Source organism: Trachypithecus francoisi, unplaced genomic scaffold, assembly GCF_009764315.1.
Source record: "Trachypithecus francoisi isolate TF-2019V2 unplaced genomic scaffold, Tfra_2.0 Lachesis_group2, whole genome shotgun sequence".
Lineage (NCBI taxonomy): Eukaryota > Metazoa > Chordata > Mammalia > Primates > Cercopithecidae > Trachypithecus > Trachypithecus francoisi.
Window position 1 is genome coordinate 98,713,730 of NW_022681465.1, and position 19,851 is coordinate 98,733,580.

Below are 19,851 nucleotides of genomic sequence, written 5' to 3' on the forward strand. Positions count from 1 at the left end.
GTTTTGGAGGTTCCTTTAGTTGGATCCCCTTAGTGTCTCATCCAGTGAGGTTATCTGACATTAGTAAACTCCCAGTATACTTAATGAATAGTCATTTCCATGAACAGTTTTAGTACTGGGCTCAATGTGGTGGACTATTTTGAAAATATAACATACCATGTTATAATGAAAGTTTACTAAATAGTAAATGTGCTAGACACTGTATGTGTGTGTGTGTGTATATATATATTTTATATATATATATGCGGTAATCCTCAAAATGGCTAGGAGTTATTAACTCCATTTTTTTTTTTTTTGAGATGAGGTCTCATTCTGTCGCCCAGGCTGGAGTGCAGTGGTGCGATCATGGCTTACTGCAGCCTCGACCTCCCAGGCTCAGGTGATCCACCACAGCCTCCTGAGTAGCTGGGACTACACGCGTGCGCCACCATGCCCAACTAATTTTTGTACTTTTTGTTGAGATGGGGTTTCGCCGTGTTGCCCAGGGTGGTCTCAAACTCCTGGGCTCAAGCAGATCTGCCTACCTTGGCCTCCCAAAAGGCTGATATTACAGGCATGAGCCACCATGCCTGGCCTATTTTTTTTTTTTTTTTTGAGACGGAGTCTGCTCTGTCGCCGGGGCTGAGTGCAGTGGCCGGATCTCAGCTCACTGCAAGCTCCGCCTCCCGGTTCACGCCATTCTCCTGCCTCAGCCTCCCGAGTAGCTGGGACTACAGACGCCCGCCACCTCGCCGGCTAGTTTTTTGTATTTTTTTTTTAGTAGAGACGGGGTTTCACCGTGTTCGCCAGGATGGTCTCGATCTCCTGACCTCGTGATCCGCCCGTCTCGGCCTCCCAAAGTGCTGGGATTACAGGCTTGAGCCACCGCGCCCGGCCTACCTGGCCTATTAACTCCATTTTACAGAAGAGGAAACTGAGGCTCAGAGATATTTGACAAATTGCCTGGACACCATAACACTTGTCTGTGTGGATACAAATCTGTTATCTCTTTGGTTTCCAATTTGTGCCACGGTCTGGCCCTTTCTTCCTGCAAAATAATTTTGAGGGAGAAGTTGGGCTGGATTTTTGCACAACTGAAATTCATTTAGACTATACTTTTGGCTACATTTCTTCCCCCAAATTAGAAACAGATAAATCTTTTGTATAGAAAATACCATTGCAGTGCAAGTTCTCAGAGCTCCATTGTGTCAGTGGGTTGAAGTAAGTTACAGAGATAGTTGTCAGTAATCTTCAAAGGATATCCTAATGAAATGTCAACTATCTTCCTTCCCTAAATAGAATTCTCATTATATTCCCTTTGGTGAGTGAAGAAAGAGATATTCAGAAAATATGATGAGCTGAAGAGGAAGACTGTAGGATCCTGTTTGAAAGTGGAAAACAGAGATGACATACTCTTCTCAACAGTGTCATAGTGGATGGTACACCCTGGTCAAAGCCCAGAGTGAGTCTTCAGAGGAGGGTGGTTAATAAATCTCAAGTCCCTTTGTGATTTTCCTCCCATATATTCTGATGTCTATTCCTTAGTTCATGGCCTCGTGCCATGATTGGTAGAGAGTCAAGTTATTGCTTGTAATGAAAATGAACTTTTGTTCAAGTCATGTTGGTTAAAGTGGATTCTATTAATGGGAAGAAAATAGAGGCATGTTCGAGAAGCCTGCATAAGCAGGGTGATAATTTAATCTACCTGGAGTAAGTGTAACTGTTCTAGTCATAGGTTTAATAGATCCCAAGTGTGTGTGTGTGTGTGTGTGTGTGTGTGTGTGTCACTGAAAAATCATTTCCCCATATCTTTGTTTTCTATTTATTCTAAATGATCATATTTATTTAAGTAGGATGGTTAGGTTAGGATTCTGTGGAAAAGCTGATGGTATTTTAAAAAATAAATAGTATTAAACAAGTGTTTTATGAATAAGTGAGAAAGAACCCTCCTGTTTTTATGAGTCTGTCCCTTCTTGTTAGTATATGGTGAGAGGGAAAAGTTATATCACAGAAGATGGAAGTCTCACATAAGTAATCTTGTTCAGTAACGATTACATGTGTTTATTCTGAGTTTGTGAAGAAGTTACTAAGTCTCATCAGAAAGAGGAGAATGTAGACTTCAAAATAGTTGATTTGGAAAATATTACAGAAGGTTTGGACATAAAGTTTTTCAATTCATTGCTTCATGGGTTTTCTGCCTGTGGGAATAGTTTTTTGAATGAATGGAAGGAAAAGACCTAATTCCTGCAAGGATTTTTTGTGGAAAAGGAAATCAGAATTCTTTTCTAAATATATAACTTATGTTTCAAACAGATTGAATAAACCTTTAAGTATCTTGCATCAAACATAAAGTGCATTTAATTTAGCAAAGCTATTTTAATTATATACTTAATAAATTACTTAAAGGCTCAGTAGAAATTAAACATTTATAACAAATCGTAGTTTAAAATAAGTTAGGGAAGTTGCATAAATAGATTTGCTACAAATTTTGCAAATTTGCCTTTTCCACAAAGGCAGGGACTATTTATTTATTTATTTATTATTTATTTATTTATTTATTATTTTTATGAAAGATGGTGTCTCCCCATGTTACCCAGGCTGGTCTTCACCTCCCCAGTAGCAGGATTGCAGGTGTGCACCACTGCCCCTGCCTAGTGTCATTTTTAAAAGTTAAGCTTTGTGCCTATGCTGCCTAGCACATAGCATAGTAGATGCTTATTGAATGAATATGTGAAAGAACAAGAATCAGACATCAGACACTCTCTGCCTAGAATGTTTATCCATATTCTTGTTGATTTAAAATCATGATTAGTGTGTATACTGGTTATCTGTGGAGTTGTGACAAATGACTCCAAAACATATCTGCTTCAAACAACAAATATTTACCATGTCATAGTTTTTGTGAATCAGGAATCCAGATGCAACTTAGCCGGGTGATCTGGTGCCAGGTCTGTTACAAGGCTAATATCAAGGTATCGGCTGGGGCTGTAGCCACTTCAAGGCTGGACTGGGGCACCACCTGCTTTCCAAGCCCACTCAGATCCTTGTCATGTTGTCCTCCTCATAGGACAGCTCGTAGCATGACAACTCACTTCCGTCAGACAGAGGGAGCATGGGAGAGAGCAAGAGAGGGCAGGCAGGTGACTCCTTCTTGAAAGGAGAAGTTACAGTCTTGTAACCTAATCTGGGAAGTGACACCTCCTCACTTTTGTTGTATTCTAGTCCTTAGAAGTGAACCACTAAATCCCATACTCAAGGACAGACTAAAAAAAGGTATGAAGACCGGGAGCCAAGGATGTTTAGAAACCATTGTAAAAGCTGCCCCATCAGTTAGAAGAGGAAAAAGACGTGAGCTGGGAGCATCTCCGCAAGCAGAAGCAGTCACCCTTTCCTCAGTGCTTTGGTATATTTTGTACCCGCCTTGACATTAGCCATTGTCACATTTTATGACGTGTGTGTGTGAATTCTGCCTTGCTAGATTTGTGAGTTCCTTGACGACAGAGACTTCATCCTGTTTATTTTTGTGTCTGTGTTCACATGCTGTTTGACCCTCAAGTATTTAGAAAATAGTAGTGCTATGCTTTGGGTCTGTGGCCCTGCCAAATCTCATGTTGAGATGTAATCCCCAGAGTTGGAGGTGGGCCCTGGTGGGAGATGTTGGATTGCAGGGTGGGATCCCTCATGAATGGCTTAGAGCCATTCCCTTGAATGAGCTTTTGTGGAATCTGATGGTTAAAAGTGTGTGGCACTTTCCCCACCTGCCTCTCTCTTGCTCCCGCTCTTGCCATGTGAGACTCCTGCTCCTCTTTCACCTTCTGCCATGATTAAAAGCTCCCTGAGGCTTCCCCAGAAGCTGAGCAGATGCCAGCACCAACCACTTTTCTTTATAAATTACCCAGTCTCAGATACTTCTTTATAGCAATGCAAGAATGGCCTAATGCAAGTAGAATCCACGATTAGGAAAAATACATTTAGAGCTGGACTAGGTGATGTTTGCTCGCTTCATTTGCATTCTCTTGAGAACAGAGCTGGAGATGAGGATTTGAGGGCAAATAGCTTTGGGATGTTGTCAAGAAGCAGAGATGAGGGAGGTGAGATAAGGAAGCAATGCCAGTGTAAGGGTGCTGTGATGGGCAACGGGAATGTCATTTGACTGACACCTCCTGAGACACACTGAAAGAAACACTCTGGAATTGGCTATCTGAAGGTCTCTTATTGGAAACCAGAGCATTTATCTACCACCAACTCCTGTGCTCTTTGGTAATGGTTGTTCTCCCAGAGGAATGGACTTTGTTTCACTTCTGGGCCTTAGTGGGCTTACATGGTTTTGGAGAATGCCTGGGGCAGAAGAAGAAAAGTGTGTCTATTTGAGATGCAATACTTGGCCAGGCCTGGTGGCTCATGCCTGCAATCCCAGCACTTTGGGAGGCTGAGTTGGGAGGATCACTTGATCCCAGGAGTTTGAGACCAGTCTGGGCAACATAGCAAGACCCTATCTCTAGAAAAAAATATTTAAAATTATCTAAGCATGGTGGTGTGCACCTGTGGTCCCACTTGGGAGGCTCAGGTGGGAGGATTGCTTGAGCTTAGGAGTCTGAGGCTGCAGTGAGCCATGATTGCACCACTGCACTCCAGCCTGGGTGACAGAGCAAGGCCCTGTTTCAAAAACCAAAACAAAAGAGAGAGAGAGATAGGACACTCTGCATGAGGTTAGTCCGAGCTTGCACTGAGTCACCACTGTGGCTAAGGCTGATGTCAAAGGGTGCAGGGAGAACCTGTGGGGTGTGATGCAGGCCTCCCCAACCCCCAATCCCACATCGGGGAGATCAGAGACATGGTTAGCCTTCACCTGGAACTTAAATGGAGAAATCCTTTTGTATAGTAGTTATTGGAAGATTTAAGTTGATTTATTTACTGTTTCCATTTGAACAGAAAGAAAAATGAGATATTGGTCTCAGTTTTGAAGAGTTATTAATTGCCCTCACATGTGCCAGTCAATGTCAGTGCTGTCTGGAGGAAAAGATTAGAAGTTCCTGTGTGTTGCCTTTATCAGGAAGACACATACTGACTGATTGCCTTCCTGATTTTAAATCTGATTTTGCTTATATCTGATTTTGAATCAAATACTGTGCATTTGCACAAAGACAGCCCTTATGCCCACATTACTGTAGGAAGATCTTTTGATTGTGCTTTTTATTAAATTAGACTGTCCTCTTGTTTTGAATATTGACCTAGACAAGAATTATGGTGATGTGGCTACATGTCCAGCTGTTAAATGTGGTCTTTAAAATAATTGGAAAAGGTTGTGAAATGCTGAATAACATAGAGAATGATATAACAAACACCTCTCTATCTGACATCTAAAATTAAAGTTTGTATTTTGTCATTTTTCCTCAGAGAGTATTCTTTATAAAAGCAATTGGACATTATAAAAAGAAGAAAACGTAAAACATAAAGGAAATGTAACAAGACCAAAAACCCCTCCTCAGTCTTCTGTTCCCTTCTCTGTTCTCCCTCCCAGAAGCAAACACTGTTGTAGATTTGATATGCACATTTCTAGTTTGTGTTTTTATTCTCTCATGTACATTTTGGAACTTTTTCCCCCCACTTAGAATAGGTTTTTAGATATCCACATTGATTCATACAGATTTAGTTCATTCATTTTAAGTGCTAGTTACTATTTCATCTCATGAACATACCAGAGTTTATCCTTCCCCCTAACAATAAACATGTTAGGTGTGTCTAGTTTGGATTTTTGTTTTCACTATTACAAACGATGCTTCAGTGGACATCCATGTGTGGATTGCTTGCTGTCTGTAGGTGAGTATGATTGTAGGATCTATGCCAAGAAGCAGAATTGCTGGGTTCTGCAGTATACACATTTTTAAACTTAATGGATATTGCAATAAACTTGTCAAAGTTCTGAATCATTGTATGTTTCTACCAGCAGATCTGTTTTCTTTTACACCAACATTTTGAGACATTTGGACTTTCACTATTCCGATGGGTGTGAAGTGACAACTTTGTTGTTTTACTTTAGTTTTTACTAAGTTACGCCAAAGAGTTTATGTATCTTTTTATATGTTTAGTGGTCATTTTGGGTTTCATCTATTCTAAGTTGTTGGGTCATATATTTTGCCCACTAATTTTATTATTTCCCTTTTTCTATTAACATATATATTTTAGATATTAGAAATATCTTATTTCAGTCTGCTATTTTCTTTAAAATTTACTTATGGTGTCATTTGTCATGTAGAGGATCGAATTTTAATGCAGTTCAATTTGCCAGTCCTTTTTTATGAGTTTTACTTTACCTATTTAAGAAATATTTTCCTATTTACAGGTCATAAAATATCTTTTTTTCTAAATTTATTTTTTCACTTTTTTAATTTTTTGAGATAGAGTCTCACTCTCTCACTCAGGCTGGAGGGCAATGGTACAGTCTCAGCTCACTACAACCTCCGCCTCCTGGGTTCAACTGATTCTTCTGCTTCAGCCTCATAAGTAGCTGGAACTGCAGGTGCATGCCACCATGCCTGGCTAATTTTTATATTTTTTACATATTGTAAATACTTTTGTAGTTTGTATTTTTAGTAGAGACAGATTTTACCATCTCAGCTAAAGATAGATGGCCAGGCTGGTCTCAAACTCCTGGGCTCAAGTGATCCTCCCACCTCAGCCTCCCAGTGTGCTGGGATTACAGGTGTGAGCCACCACGCCCAGCCTTTTTTTCCTAAAATTTTAAAGTTGTGTTTTGACATTGTTTTTAATTCATCTGATTTTTGTTTTGAGTATGGTATGAGGTATGGATCAAATTTATTTTTCCAGGCAGAGAGGGAATCTTTGGCGTATCGTTTACTTAGTGTGTCTTTTTTTCTTGTTTGTTTCACCACCTACAGTTTATACTACATTCACATTGGTGTTAGGGTCTGTTTTTCAGTTCTCTAGTTGCCCCAATCTATTTATTCATAAGTGAATCCCACATGATTTAACAACTGCAGTTTTGTAATCAATCTTGACTTTTGTAGGGCACATCTCTTATTTTTGTTCTTCTTTTATTTAGAATTGATTTAGATATTTTTGGCTATTTATGCTTTTAAGTAAATTTTTAAAATTGTTTAATTTCACCAAAACAAATCTACTTATAATTTTGGTTAGAATTATGGTGGCTCTTGAAATTAGTTTGGGGAGTATTTGAGCCTTTCCTTCTATGTATTTGGTATATGTTTCTGTTAATTCTGTATTCATTTGTGCCTATTAGGCTGTTTTACACTTTTCACTATTATAGATGTTCTTCATCCTTTTTGATAGATATATCTCTAGATGCCTTATGATTTTTATTGCTATTGTGAATTATATCATTTTTTAATGTTTTCTAATTGGTTATTACTAGTGTATGTAAATAGTATTTATTGTTTGTTGATCTCGTATCTAAAATCTCTGAGCTCTTTTAATAAAAAAATACATATATTAATAGAATCTCATATTTTAGTAGAGACATTCTATCAACTGCAAATAGAATAGCTTTCTGATTATTTGCTTCTTAATTTTTCTTCTATTATTGCATTAGTGAGGACTTTTAGTATCTTGATAAATCACAGCAATATTATAACGCTTCTTATTTTGTTGTGCAGCATGAGAATTAAATACTGCCTCTTTTTCTTGACTCTAATCTTCCTTCCTGTAATCTGTTAGGCATACATTAAGATTTCTTATTCTGTCCTCTCTGTTGGTAATTTCCATTCTACCTTTTTGGTGTTTTGACATTCCTTCATACTATACTATATTTAAGTGTTAAAATACTGAAGTTTTTGTTGGTGTTAGTACTTTTATTTAAGACGCAGGTCAGTGTCTTCATTGGTTCTCTCTCCAATCCCATCACCCCTGTCCTTCCTTGCCTCCCCATTGCCTTAAACCTGTTACCTTTCCCATAAACCCTCCTTGTTCCACCACCAACAGGACTGGATTGGAGAGTTTTCTTTTGACTAACTCTTCAATTCATTGACATCTTTAAACTATGTAGCAGTTTAAGGGGCATCTATATCTTACCACCTATTTTTATCAAATTCAAAGATAGTTAGAAAGCAGTGACACTGAGGAATGAATTAAATGCAGTCCCTGGTTTTGAGGAAGCTGGGTGAAGGCTTGTCACTGAGTGCAGTGTCACATGAGATGAGTGATTTAAATACAAGAGGAAGAATAACTTAATGAAGACAGTACAGTCTGTGAGCATCTCACATCCTCAGAGTGTGAGTGACAGCAGTGATGGCAGAAGAGAGTGCCGTGCTGTCTAAGGGCCCATCATCCTAAAAGTTAGGGAGGCATGCCTGAGACTGTAGGTCATATTGTTTATGGCTCTTTTAGAATTGGGCTTTTAATAGAGCAATAGATTTTGGTTGAAGTAGGTATTTGGAAGTCTCCAAAACATCTCAGCATACTTAAGGTCACTGAACTTAAAAAGTCAAACTGATAACTCAGTACCACCTTAAGGAAATGATTTGATGTATTTTATTAATCAGTTAGGACTAAGGAGAGGCTCTTTGGGGTAGTGGTTAAGAGCACAGACCCTGGCCAAATTAGATTTGAATTCCAGCTCCACTTACCAGCTCTGTGACCTCAGACACATTTTTAAACCTTTTACACATTTATTTTCTCATCTGTAAAATGGGCTAAAAAAAGCATTTCCTAGGGCTGTTATAAAGAATACAGTAGTTGATACGTATAATACACAACAGAGTGTAACACATAGGAACTGCTATATGTAACTGCTAATTATCTGAAAAATCATAGATCCACAAGGATATTTGCTCTTTTAGAGAGCAAATTATTGCCTTGCCATTTTATTGAAGCAATAAAAAATGCTATCCTGGCATTTGATTTTTGCCCATAACAGAGGTTCACAATTATGAGAAGTGGTGCTCACAGCTGTAGGTCATGGAATGCTCCTTATTCCTTTGGGAGTACTTCAGGATTAAGAATTAAGGAGTTAAAGACAGAAATCTTACAATGTTTCTTTAAATATCTTTCAGCTGCATAAGATTAGCACATTTTTCTTGGCAAAGATCACCTTTTTAGTTTTTTTTTTTCTGGAGTATTTTTCGTCAGCAGCCTTTCTTGTTTTTCCTTCCAAACATTTCCTGTGCTTCTATCTTTCTGTCATCTGCCCTTATTCTATTCCCCATGCCTCAGCACTTCCCTCCCACCTCTTCCCAGCCTCAAACTTAAAAAAAAAAAAAAAAAAAAAGGAAAAAAAAGCCCAAAAAACAAGTGTGTTCATTGATTGTTTAGCATGCTTCCTTCCTACTTTGCATGCCACTAGGCGTCTGGGACAATCAGGGTGGAAGTGTGCTGACAGCATAGGAAAGGCCCTGTGGATGGCGGCGGCACTTTCATGATGCAGTGGAGATCCCTGGCTGGTGGGCAACAAAATGCAGTGCCTGAGTCTGGTGCTAGGAAGGCCAGCTACGTGGCCATCTGCTCCTAGTCTGGAGTCACTGCTCAGTTATTTTCAAAGAGTTTTGCTCAGGATTTGCCTTATAATTGGGTCACAGTAACTGGAGGCACCTATTACATCCATCTGCTACATGTGATTTATTTAGGTGAAGACAGGGGATCTGAGATATCAATGGTCCTACAAAGTCTGGAGCTCATGGGGACCTGAAGCCCCTCTCTAGGTTCTAGTGCTTTCATTCAAAAATGTAAAAAATGCTCAAAATCCCCATGAAATCAATTATGTGGAGTTTATAACTGGAAGTGAATTGGGTCAGTGTTAGAGGTGATAGAAATCAGCAGGTGCTGAGAGCCTTCTCTGTGCCACTAATAACCAACATTTATTAAGTGTTTACTCATGCCAGGGACGTGCTGAATATGGCATAGGCATAATGTATCTCACAGCCCTGTGGAGGTAGCTGTTATCCCCATTTTACAGATGGGGAAGCTGAGGCTCTGCTAGGCATGTAGGGCCAGAATATAAACATCTCTGGATCATTTAGACCTTTTTCACTATGATAGAGTGCCTTCCACACATGCTGTGTGAACCCGACAGGGCAAAGCCTAGTAGTAAACCACTGTGGGGAGCCAAAATGCTGTGTTTTACATTCTCCTGTTAAAAGTAGGTGTTAAAGAGTGCAGAATGACATTATGGCAGTGTGACCTAAACATGAATGAGGATGATTTCATTTTCATTTATTTGAAATATGCAGAGTTCATGTCTTCTGAGCCTCGGGGCTTTTATTAATAAGAGGGAGGGATAAGATGACCTTTCATCCATATACCCCACCCTAGAATTTATAGTGATTACACCCCTGGTAGAAGATGTGATTATTGTTGTGTTATAGATTAACACTGTTCTATTAGGTGTTCAGTATTGTAATGATGATTAGTGTGTATGTGGGTTCTTCATCTGTTTCACATAGGAATCTGTGTGGTAAGAAACTGCCAGAAGAGAGAGAGTTGCGATAAATGCTATCGTACCCCAATCTGCAAAGCCAGGCTGCTTCTCCTTTCCTGGGACCCTGGGCATTCTCTTCATGCCTGCTAGGACAAATGAAACAAGTCAAAACAGCTTTGAGGAGTACAGCACATCCCCTGCTTAATTTAAACACCAATGAAGTCCAATTTTCAGAGCCATATTACTTCCTGGCAATAATTTGCTTTGGGTACAACTTACAGCTATGTTGAAAATTTTATTTTGCCTTCAGAAAACTGGTTTATCTTTAGATTTCCCCCCACCCCACATTTCCCTGTGGAAAATTGGTTCTCTTAATTTAGGTATCTTGTAATTTCACTCATTAAAAAATGTGTGCCATGTGATATCATTAGATTTTTTTCTAAACTGAAGGGACATAGTGGGCTGACATATGTGCTGCAGTATAATTGTGCTGTGTTTTTGGAGCTCCAGTCAGTAATTACATCCATAAACTTATTGTCTATGGTAAAATATGTTAACTGATCTTTGACATAAAATTCATTAATTTGAATCAATATGTAATGTTTCAAAATGCTCTAACAAAAGATCGTTGACCGATGGATGTAATATAGTCTAAGACCCACACATTTCTCTGTGAACAGCAGTCAAGGTAAACGTTTTCTAAATAGTTTGTCAATGCCATGATTTCCAAAACACACATATTATCAAGGCTACAAGAAACTTGAACTATGACATGAGCCCAATAATTGAATTTACTCATCTATAAAACAGAGTATCTTAGATATTTTTGATCTTTGTAAAATTGAACTAGCTTTCAGGCAGGGTCTTGGAGTTTCAGACTTCAGATCCCCGCGCCTAATTACCGATATGGATGCTGAGGTCCAGGAAGGCTGAGTGACTTGGCCCTGTATATACCACCAGTTTGTGGCCAGGGGGAGAATTGCATCAGTTTCTCTTCCCACTGTCCCTCAGAGAACTTCCTTCTCCATGGAATCTGAGTGGATTCTGTACAGAATGGCTTTTCTACTTCCTAATGTTGAATAACTTTAAAAGGTAAATTGAAGTATAACAGGGTTGGGAAATAAATTTGAATTCAGAGTAAGAATGGCATCAGGAATCCAATCCCAGGGTTTTCTTTTGACTTGAGACTGCAGACCTACAAAAATTACAGTAATGTGAAACCTTGACAAAAGAAAAATCCCAGTGATTAGATATGTGGGCTTCACAGATAATATCTAGTTCACCCCTTCAGCATTTCTGGAAAGTGAGAGCCAGAGGAAAAAATCTACTGTGCAGCTTCCCTGCTCAAAGTGTTTGCCTCTCCTCCCATCAGACACATAGGCACGTCCACAGTGTTTGTTTCTAAAATAGCACATTTTTGAAGGTGAAAAACACTTGCTCTTTAAGAAACTGGGACTGGGCAGAGAAGGAACAAGGGAAGGAGTCACTGTGGTTGTAGCTGCCGTTGGCCCAGTGGTTGTGCGGGTGCCTTCTGGCTTCGGTCTGACCTCCAGATCGCTTTGCACCTTTCCCCATATCTCCCTCCTCCTTGTTTCTCTCTTTCTCCTCCCACCCGTACCTCTTTCCCTTTTTCTTTTCCTCTCCCCATTTCTCATGCTTTCTTTTCTTCCCTCTGTACCCTTCCTTCTTCCTTTTTCTTTCTCCCACCTCCTCAGCTGCCACACGTCAGCCCTCTGGTGTCTGGTTGGGTTCAGCCCCATGGGGAGTCCTGGCAGGAGACAGGAGACTAGAAGGAGGTAGAATAAGAGAATGTGATCGAAATCATTGCTCCCTGGCTCCCTGCTGGTGACTTTAGCATTGGATGGCTGAATGCTTTACTGAAAAAGGAAGGACACCTGTCAGGTGACCTCTTCTCTTTTAAATTCTGGAAGCAGCTTCCTCCCTTTTCCTCTTCAGGCCTAGGGGTGGAAAAAGAGCCCCACTCCTTTGTAAGTAATCCCTTCATCAAATTCTTCTCAAGCCACCCAATGTGAGAGTTCGATCTATGTTTTGCAGGAATCCTGACTGAAACACTGAGTACGATTGAGCTGATGATGGGTAACTGTGCATCCCACACACACATACACTCTTGCTCCACTGATTGGTTTAATAAGTATTTATTGAACACCTACTAAGTGCCAGGTAGAGAACAGATGAGACAAAGTTCCTGGCTTTGTGGAGCTTACAGAAAGACAAACACATACGTATACAGTATTACGTCAGGTGATAATAAATGTTATGGTGTAAAGGAAGATGGAGAAAAGGAGTGATGGGTGCATCCCTCTTTTAGAGGAGGGGACATTTGAGCATTCCTGAATGAAGCATGGGCATTCTTTGCCAAATACTTAAGGGAATGTTTTCCAGTGAAGGGAATCCCAGAGATCCTGAGTTGAGAATGTGCTGGGAGGGCTCTGGGAACAGCACAAAGACCAGTGTGGCTACAGTGAAGTAAGAGCTGGGAGCCGGTGAGCCATAGGAGTCCAGACAGGCCGCCAGGCTGGACCCAGAGAGTAGAGGGAAGGGCAGGGGAGGTTTGGGAGGAAAGTGACGTGGGTTGTCTTATGAGAGTATCTTTGCATATTACGGCATCTGCCCTTGGTGGAATACAGAGAGCAAAAGTAACAGAAGAGAGAGATGAGGCTATTGCTGGAGTCTCCATGACTCAGATGGCGTTGTGGGTTGAATTGTGTCCCCCCGAAAATACATGGAATTCTGTATAACCCCCAATACTGCTGGTGGGATGAAGACACAAGGAGAAGACAGCCATCTAGAGGCCAAAATGAGGCTTGGAACAGTTTCTTCCCTCAGCCAACAGAAGAACCAACCCTGCCAACATCTTCATGTTAGACTTCTGGCCTCCAGAGCTGTAAGACAGTTTCTGTTGTTGAAGCTACCCAGTTTATGGTACTGTGTTACAGCAGCCCTAGCAAACTGACGCAGATGGCTTAGATGAGGTTGAGGACAGTAGAAGTAAGAAAGGGCTGAATTAGTAATATATTATGAAGTTAAAACCAGTAGGATTTGCTGAGGCATTAGACATAGGAGCAGTGCTAGTTGTTTGGCTCATGAGAGAGAACAGGAGAGAGAAACTGAGATCAAGGGTGAGACAGTAGTGTTGACCCCTGAGTCATTAGAGCCACTGGGTAGATGGTAGTTCTCTTTGCTGGAGATGACAAACACTGAGGAAGGTGGATTTGATGGGCAAAGGTCAAGAATTGGCAAGGGACATGTAAACTTTGCAATCCCTGTTTGACATCTCAGATAGTTGGAGATGTCAAGGAGATGTGACAGAGTCATACATGCCAGCTATGGTGACCATCACACTCTACCATTGCTACCTCTGAAACTATAAAGCTTGGACCACTCATTGCCACTGAGGGCCATGCTTTAGAACTGGTTTTTCAGAGGTAGGGTGGGCACCACTGGTTGCACACAGGATTACACTAGTCAATACACAAATAGTTTTAATTTAGCATTTAATATTTTTAAATATGTATAAGGAAAAATGCATATTACAAAGACACATTTTCAAGATATCATTACATAGGCCATCATTAAAATGGAAGTATTTAAGTTTTTTTAACAAGTCATCTATTTAAATAAAACTGTTAAGAAAATAGCACATGAACTATATGTAATAGTACTTGTAGTGCTGCATGGATATGGGAAAAATTAATCAATGATTGAAAGTTTGGGACACAACTTAAAGCATTTATAATGATGAGTTTTCTAGCCCTATCTCATCACAGTCTAAAAACCACTTTCTTAGGGCTGTTTTTAACTACAAGTCACATCATCAATTCAGTAAGTAAAGACGAGCATTTGTTTGAAAAATCTGGAAACAGGCCGGGCGCAGTGGCTCACACTTGTAATCCCAGCCCTTTGGGAGGCCGAGGCGGGTGGATCACTTGAGGTCAGGAGCTCAAGACTGGCCTGGCCAATGTGGTGAAACCCCATCTTTACTAAAAATAAGAAAATTAACCGGGCGTGGTGGTGCATGCCTGTAATCCCAGCTGTTTGGGAGACCGAGGCCGGAGAATCGCATGAACCCTGGGGGTGGAGGTTGCAATGAGCCTAGATCGCACCACTGCACTCCCGCCTAGGTGACAGAGTGAAACTCCATCTCAAAAAAAAAAAAGAAATCAGGAAGTAGAGTACATTGCTGGTAATTGCTGCCAAAAGTATTGGCAAGTATTGTTTCCTGATGTAAAATATGAACGTTACGGTGAAAAATAAGTAGCTGCTGTCTTCGGGTCTGCATGATGGTGGTATCCCATTTTGGTGACTCACTTCTCAAACTAATTGGAAAAGTCTGGGTTTAACTGGACTTTTCTGGAGATGAAGGAAAATGATCTCTTCTCCTTACAAGGTTATTAATAATAGAAGTTTCATAAATTGTGATTAGTTTTATGGGTTTTTAGAAGCCTATGATGTCATAATTGAAAATGTGCTCTACTTCTAAACGGCACATTTCTTTGATGTTCATTTGGGTTTCTGATCCCTATTTTGATATGCTTGATAATGGTTAAATCTCCCTGTCTTACAGATTCTGTCAATTGATTTATTTTCATGGAATATTTTTGACTTTGCATAATCCTATATGGCTTTACTTATGTTCAGGGACCCCTTTAATAGTGCCTATTTGTAATAGCTTTGTTACGTTTCAGTATAGTGTTTAGTAAGAGCTTTGGTTGGGGGTGAGATATGAACTATCTCAGAGGTGAGTAGATAAATTTATTCTTCTCTGAAAATGCATGTGATTCTTTTCAGAATTAAAACCCTTTTTTTTTTTGTTTGTTTTTGTTTTTTCTTTTGAGCCAGGGTCTCACCCCATCATCCAGGCTGGAGTGCAGTTCGTGATCACGGCTCACTGCAGCCTTGAATTCTTGGGCCCAAGTGATTCTCCTATCTCAGCCTCTCGAGTAGCCAGGACTATAGGCGTGGGTTACCATGACAGGCTATATATATATTTTTAAAGTAGGTCTTCTCATGTTGCCCAGGCTGGTCTCAAACTCCTAAGTTAAAGAGATCCCCCCACTTCAGCCTTCCAAAGTGCTAGGGTTACAGGCGTGAGCCACTATGCCCAGCTAATCTGAACGAATCTTTTGAATGGACTTTTAAGAAGCAGGCTGGTGGGCCTTCAAATACTTGTGTGCTCCAATATATGATTTTCTGGTTTTCTAGGCTAGAAGTGCCTAATGACAGATTTTTTTTTTTAGTGGAACTAGTGCTAAAATTATAGATATACTTAGTTTTAAATTTTCCTTATGCCTCTCATTTTGATGTGAATAACTTATACCTGATTTAAAGAATTAGGCTTTTATAAATTGTCTGATGTTAGCAACTAAATTCACTGGGCACCCGTTATTTCATGCCTGATACATTGTTTTCCATAGAGCATTCTTGTAAATATGTTTACATGATGCAAATTAAGCTAAAGTACTAAGCTATCAGATCTGTAATGTTAGGGGAACAATAATTTATTTAAAAAGTATGATGTGTAGTATTAAGGAATATTTATAATTTCTAAAATGACTTAATAGGAGAAGGCTTGGTGAAAGCATTTAGCATAGAGATGAAATATGTCTCATTAAGTTTCTTCATTATGCACATGTCAACTCTTCTTTTATTACTCTCTAAGAGTTTATTTACATAACTGAGGGTTGCTTCTTTTATTAATGATAGTTATCCCAGCAAAATGATTTTGGTTGGGTTCACCTAAGCGATAGAATGTGCTTCCCTTTCCACAAAACTAATGGTGAAGAATCCACCCCTTCCTCAGCCAGCTCCCCTTACAGTGAAGAGCCCTATTGGCATATGCAAATAAGCCATTCAGTTTAGAGCCCTGTGGGGCTTGCCCAGGTCAAATTTGTTATTTTGCTGATGTTGATGGCATTAACCAGGAGGTAAGTGATAGCAGGAGACTGATATCTCAGTCTGGAATGACAGTACCAGAGTCTGAAGGCTGTCATTTAGAAAGAGAAACGGATTCTTAGAATTTGGGAAAATGAAGTCACAGATTTTGCCTTTAGTGTTGCGTGACATAATTTAATGTTCTCCTGAACACGGAAAGCTATGTGAACAAATCTGTTATATAGGATCATCAGTTCCCTGTGATATCACTTATGAGAGCCCTGTTTGCTTTTTCAAAAATGTATAAAGTATTACATAATTGAACTGATACAGCTGTACTTAAATGACTAAGCTCAAAGGTTTAGAATTTGTACCTTTCTTGGATGTGTCATAGGATCTGGTAGGTAGCAAGACTGGGAATAGGGAAAGAAAAATATTTTCAGGTAGGATCTCCCTAAAGTGAAGAAGCAGGCATGTTCAGCTTCTAAGGAATTAAATTGTTCTCAAAGGTTACCATCATGGATCTAACTATATGCACCTTTCCACAAAGTCTCAGTGTCACCAAACTAACTAACTCACTCTCTCTCTATATATATATATGCATACACATAACCATCACAAACTTTTTTTTTTTTTTTTTTTTTTTTTTTTTTTTAGCAATAGAATACCAAGTGACTAGTTCATTGAAAATTAAGGTTAGTTTAAGGTATGAGTCACATGGAGAAAAACTTGTGGTGAGCTGTTTACAGTTCCTTTATTTTCACTCTATATGTAATGTATTAAATGACTTTAATCCTCCAGGCTCTTCCTTGTTTCTATGAAGATGTATTACTGGAATCTCTGCGTAAATACATTGATTATTTCATATCCCTATTTGTGCATTGCGAGCAGACTATTGTTACAAATTTATTGTACTTGAAAATAAATTAGATAAAACGGACACCAGGTTTCAAAAACCTAACCCTTGAAGGATGAGCTTGCTCTCTTTAAACTAGTCTCCCACCTACTGGGAGTTTAAGATTCAGATCCTGGGTTTAATATCAACATCTGCCCCCTGCCGAGTTCATAGCACAATTAGCTAATTAAAAAATAAAATAACATTTTCACCTTGGAGTCAGAAGAAGAGCAATAAACCACAGGACCAGGATTTAGTTAATTTGCGCATTGACTGTAATTGTGTATTTAATGCTGAGGTTAATTTTTTCCCGATGAGTGGGAGCCTGGCACTGTGCTTTGGAACTCTTAAATCAGTTGTAATCATTGCATAGGGAAGGTTAATAAGGGTGGTTATTCAGATAGATTAATGAGGATAATTTTTTTTTACATTTGATAACTTTTAGGGGGAAAAAAGCTTTAAAACCACCTTCTGATAAACCATTAAGTTGAAAGGAGCACTTTCACATCAAACTAAATAAATAATCCACAATGCTTTTTTTTTCAAACACTGTATTTCTCATGTGAAAACTCTTGATTCTATGGACATGGGAAGACATGCTTGGGTTTTTGCTTGGTTTTGTTATGTCCAATAGTCAGTAAGTCAATGGATAGATTCTCTGTTCTTAAAGCTTTGGTACATTTTCTAGGTCAGCCGAGTTTCAAGACTGTTTCCTTGCATTTTTTTCCCAGAGAGGGTAGAGAAAGAATGCATGTTGGCAGGGCGGTTACTAGGAAAAACATAATCCTGACTGGCAATCTGCTACTTAGAACGTTTCCTTTTTGAAAGGTAAGCATTATACTGTGAATGCCGAAGCAGTGATTGTTGGCAACTCAAGTGGGTGTGATTGATACAAGTCTTAAAAGTAATAGAGCTGTTACTCCTAGAAGAAGAAGGAAAAGAATACTTAAGTATTGTAATATAGAAATTGCATTTTGATCTAAGGAGGTCTTTTCACCCTCCTCTGTGAAGAGAGCTGAGCAAATGCTAGCCCTCATATGAGGGGCATTTCACTGCTGGTGTTGGCTGTCACTTGCATGGGGCCTTTAAACCCAGGGATTTTGTGAGACCATCTCCTGGTTGCTTTCATCTCCCTTTCCCTGGAGTTCATGCTCACAGTGGGTAGTACTTGCTTCTTAAGTTCTTGTTCACTGTTGTCCAGCTCTGAGAGATGGAGAAGTAAAACTCTATACCATTAATGAGGTCCCATTCCAGACTTCCCTTTTAAATGTAGTACCTTGGGTTTTATGTGTGTTTGGCATGGAATGAATAATAGGAAGGTGTTACACCTTTCCATGTGACCCATATGTCCAATATGTATACGAGGGCCTTAACAGGATCGGTCTTAGGAGAGACTACTCTTTTACATACGTTTAAATTACAAACTTAATGCTAAATCTCTGTTTCAGCCAATAAAATATCATATACATTTAGGGGCAGAGTTTATGGTGGCTGTCAGACACCATGGATTCTGCCAGGATGACGGAGAGAGGAGCTTCTCAGGCAGGACACTTGTCATGGTTTGGAGGAAGATTGTGATTTCCACATCATTTTGTTCATATCTAAATGGGTGGCAGTTCTAACCCTAAGCAGGCTCTGCAGTACTTTCTGTTAGTACAGGAAGATGGACTTCATATTCAGAGAAATCATGTTTCAGTTTCCCTTAGTATTTCTGAAATAGAGACAATTTTCAAATAATAGAAAAATGAAGATCTGATGGGAAATATCTTAATACTGGGTTGTGTTTGTGACTTTATTACACACATGCACATACAAGTTTGTTTATAACAAAATAACTTGCACATCACGTGTGCTTTTGTGGGGTAGAATGTGTCTTGTGTTTTTGTTGTTGATGTTTAGCTAAAACAAAATACAGTGCCGTTAAACACTGTCCCTCTCCCTTTTCTGACCATTTCTCCATCATCCCACACCCCACCTTCTCCCTTCCCACCTCTCGTTCACTCCCCATCTTCCATTCACTGTCAGGAAGGGCAGCCTCCGAAGAGCCATTTCAACTCAGCCCGACATCGCCAGAGACTAGTGGACCCAGCTGCTTCAAAAGTGAGTGTGTCCCGTTGCCCTGGGCAGCGGGTGTGCATGGCGGCATGGTCCCGCCGTGGTAAACAGGGTGTGGGGTTTTATTTATGCTGCTATATTCCAGGGTTTCAGAATATGGATATTGAGAGGAGTCAAAGTCTTCTCTGTTAAATCAAGACTATGCACATCAGTGGTATTCTGGTAAGTGTTTAACAGCCAGTCCTGAAAACAAAGTAAATCCCTGATGGTAGCATTTGCTGGTTTCCCTGGTGTAGATACTCCCACCCTGGCCAGTTTCCAGTACCGGTGTGACATCACTGAACTCAGAGCTGGAAAGAGAGGCCCAGTGGAACACTATTATGTAGTTTTTTCACCGTATAAATACAAGTGACGTAAACCCTCGTAAAACGTAGCAAACTACATAGGAAGTGTATCAGTTTTAATTATCTATTACCCTTGTTTTCAATATAAGATATTTACTTTAAGTTATTTTTAATTCACAATAATGGCAATTTTTAACAAGTGGCTTGGAAAGCTCCTGAAAATTTACCAAGCTGGGATGGGTTGTCTTCAGGGCAGCAGTTATTTATTTTACGTACATGTTGAGAATAGTCTTAAG

At 39.7% G+C, this 19,851-nt stretch overlaps 1 protein-coding gene across 7 annotated transcripts in view; it reads left to right on the forward strand.

Moving 5' to 3' along the window:
* MAST4 (microtubule associated serine/threonine kinase family member 4) overlaps window positions 1-19,851 on the forward strand; it is a 595,073-nt gene that overhangs the window by 252,063 nt on the left and 323,159 nt on the right. For 4 of the 7 annotated variants that reach the window (XM_033179737.1, XM_033179738.1, XM_033179742.1 and 1 more), the window contains exon 4: window positions 19,182-19,256. The exons of the other annotated variants lie outside the window; for them this stretch is intronic. In XM_033179737.1, the coding sequence (XP_033035628.1) occupies window positions 19,182-19,256 (75 nt within the window). The remainder of the gene's footprint in view (window positions 1-19,181; window positions 19,257-19,851) is intronic. 7 annotated transcript variants of the gene reach the window in all.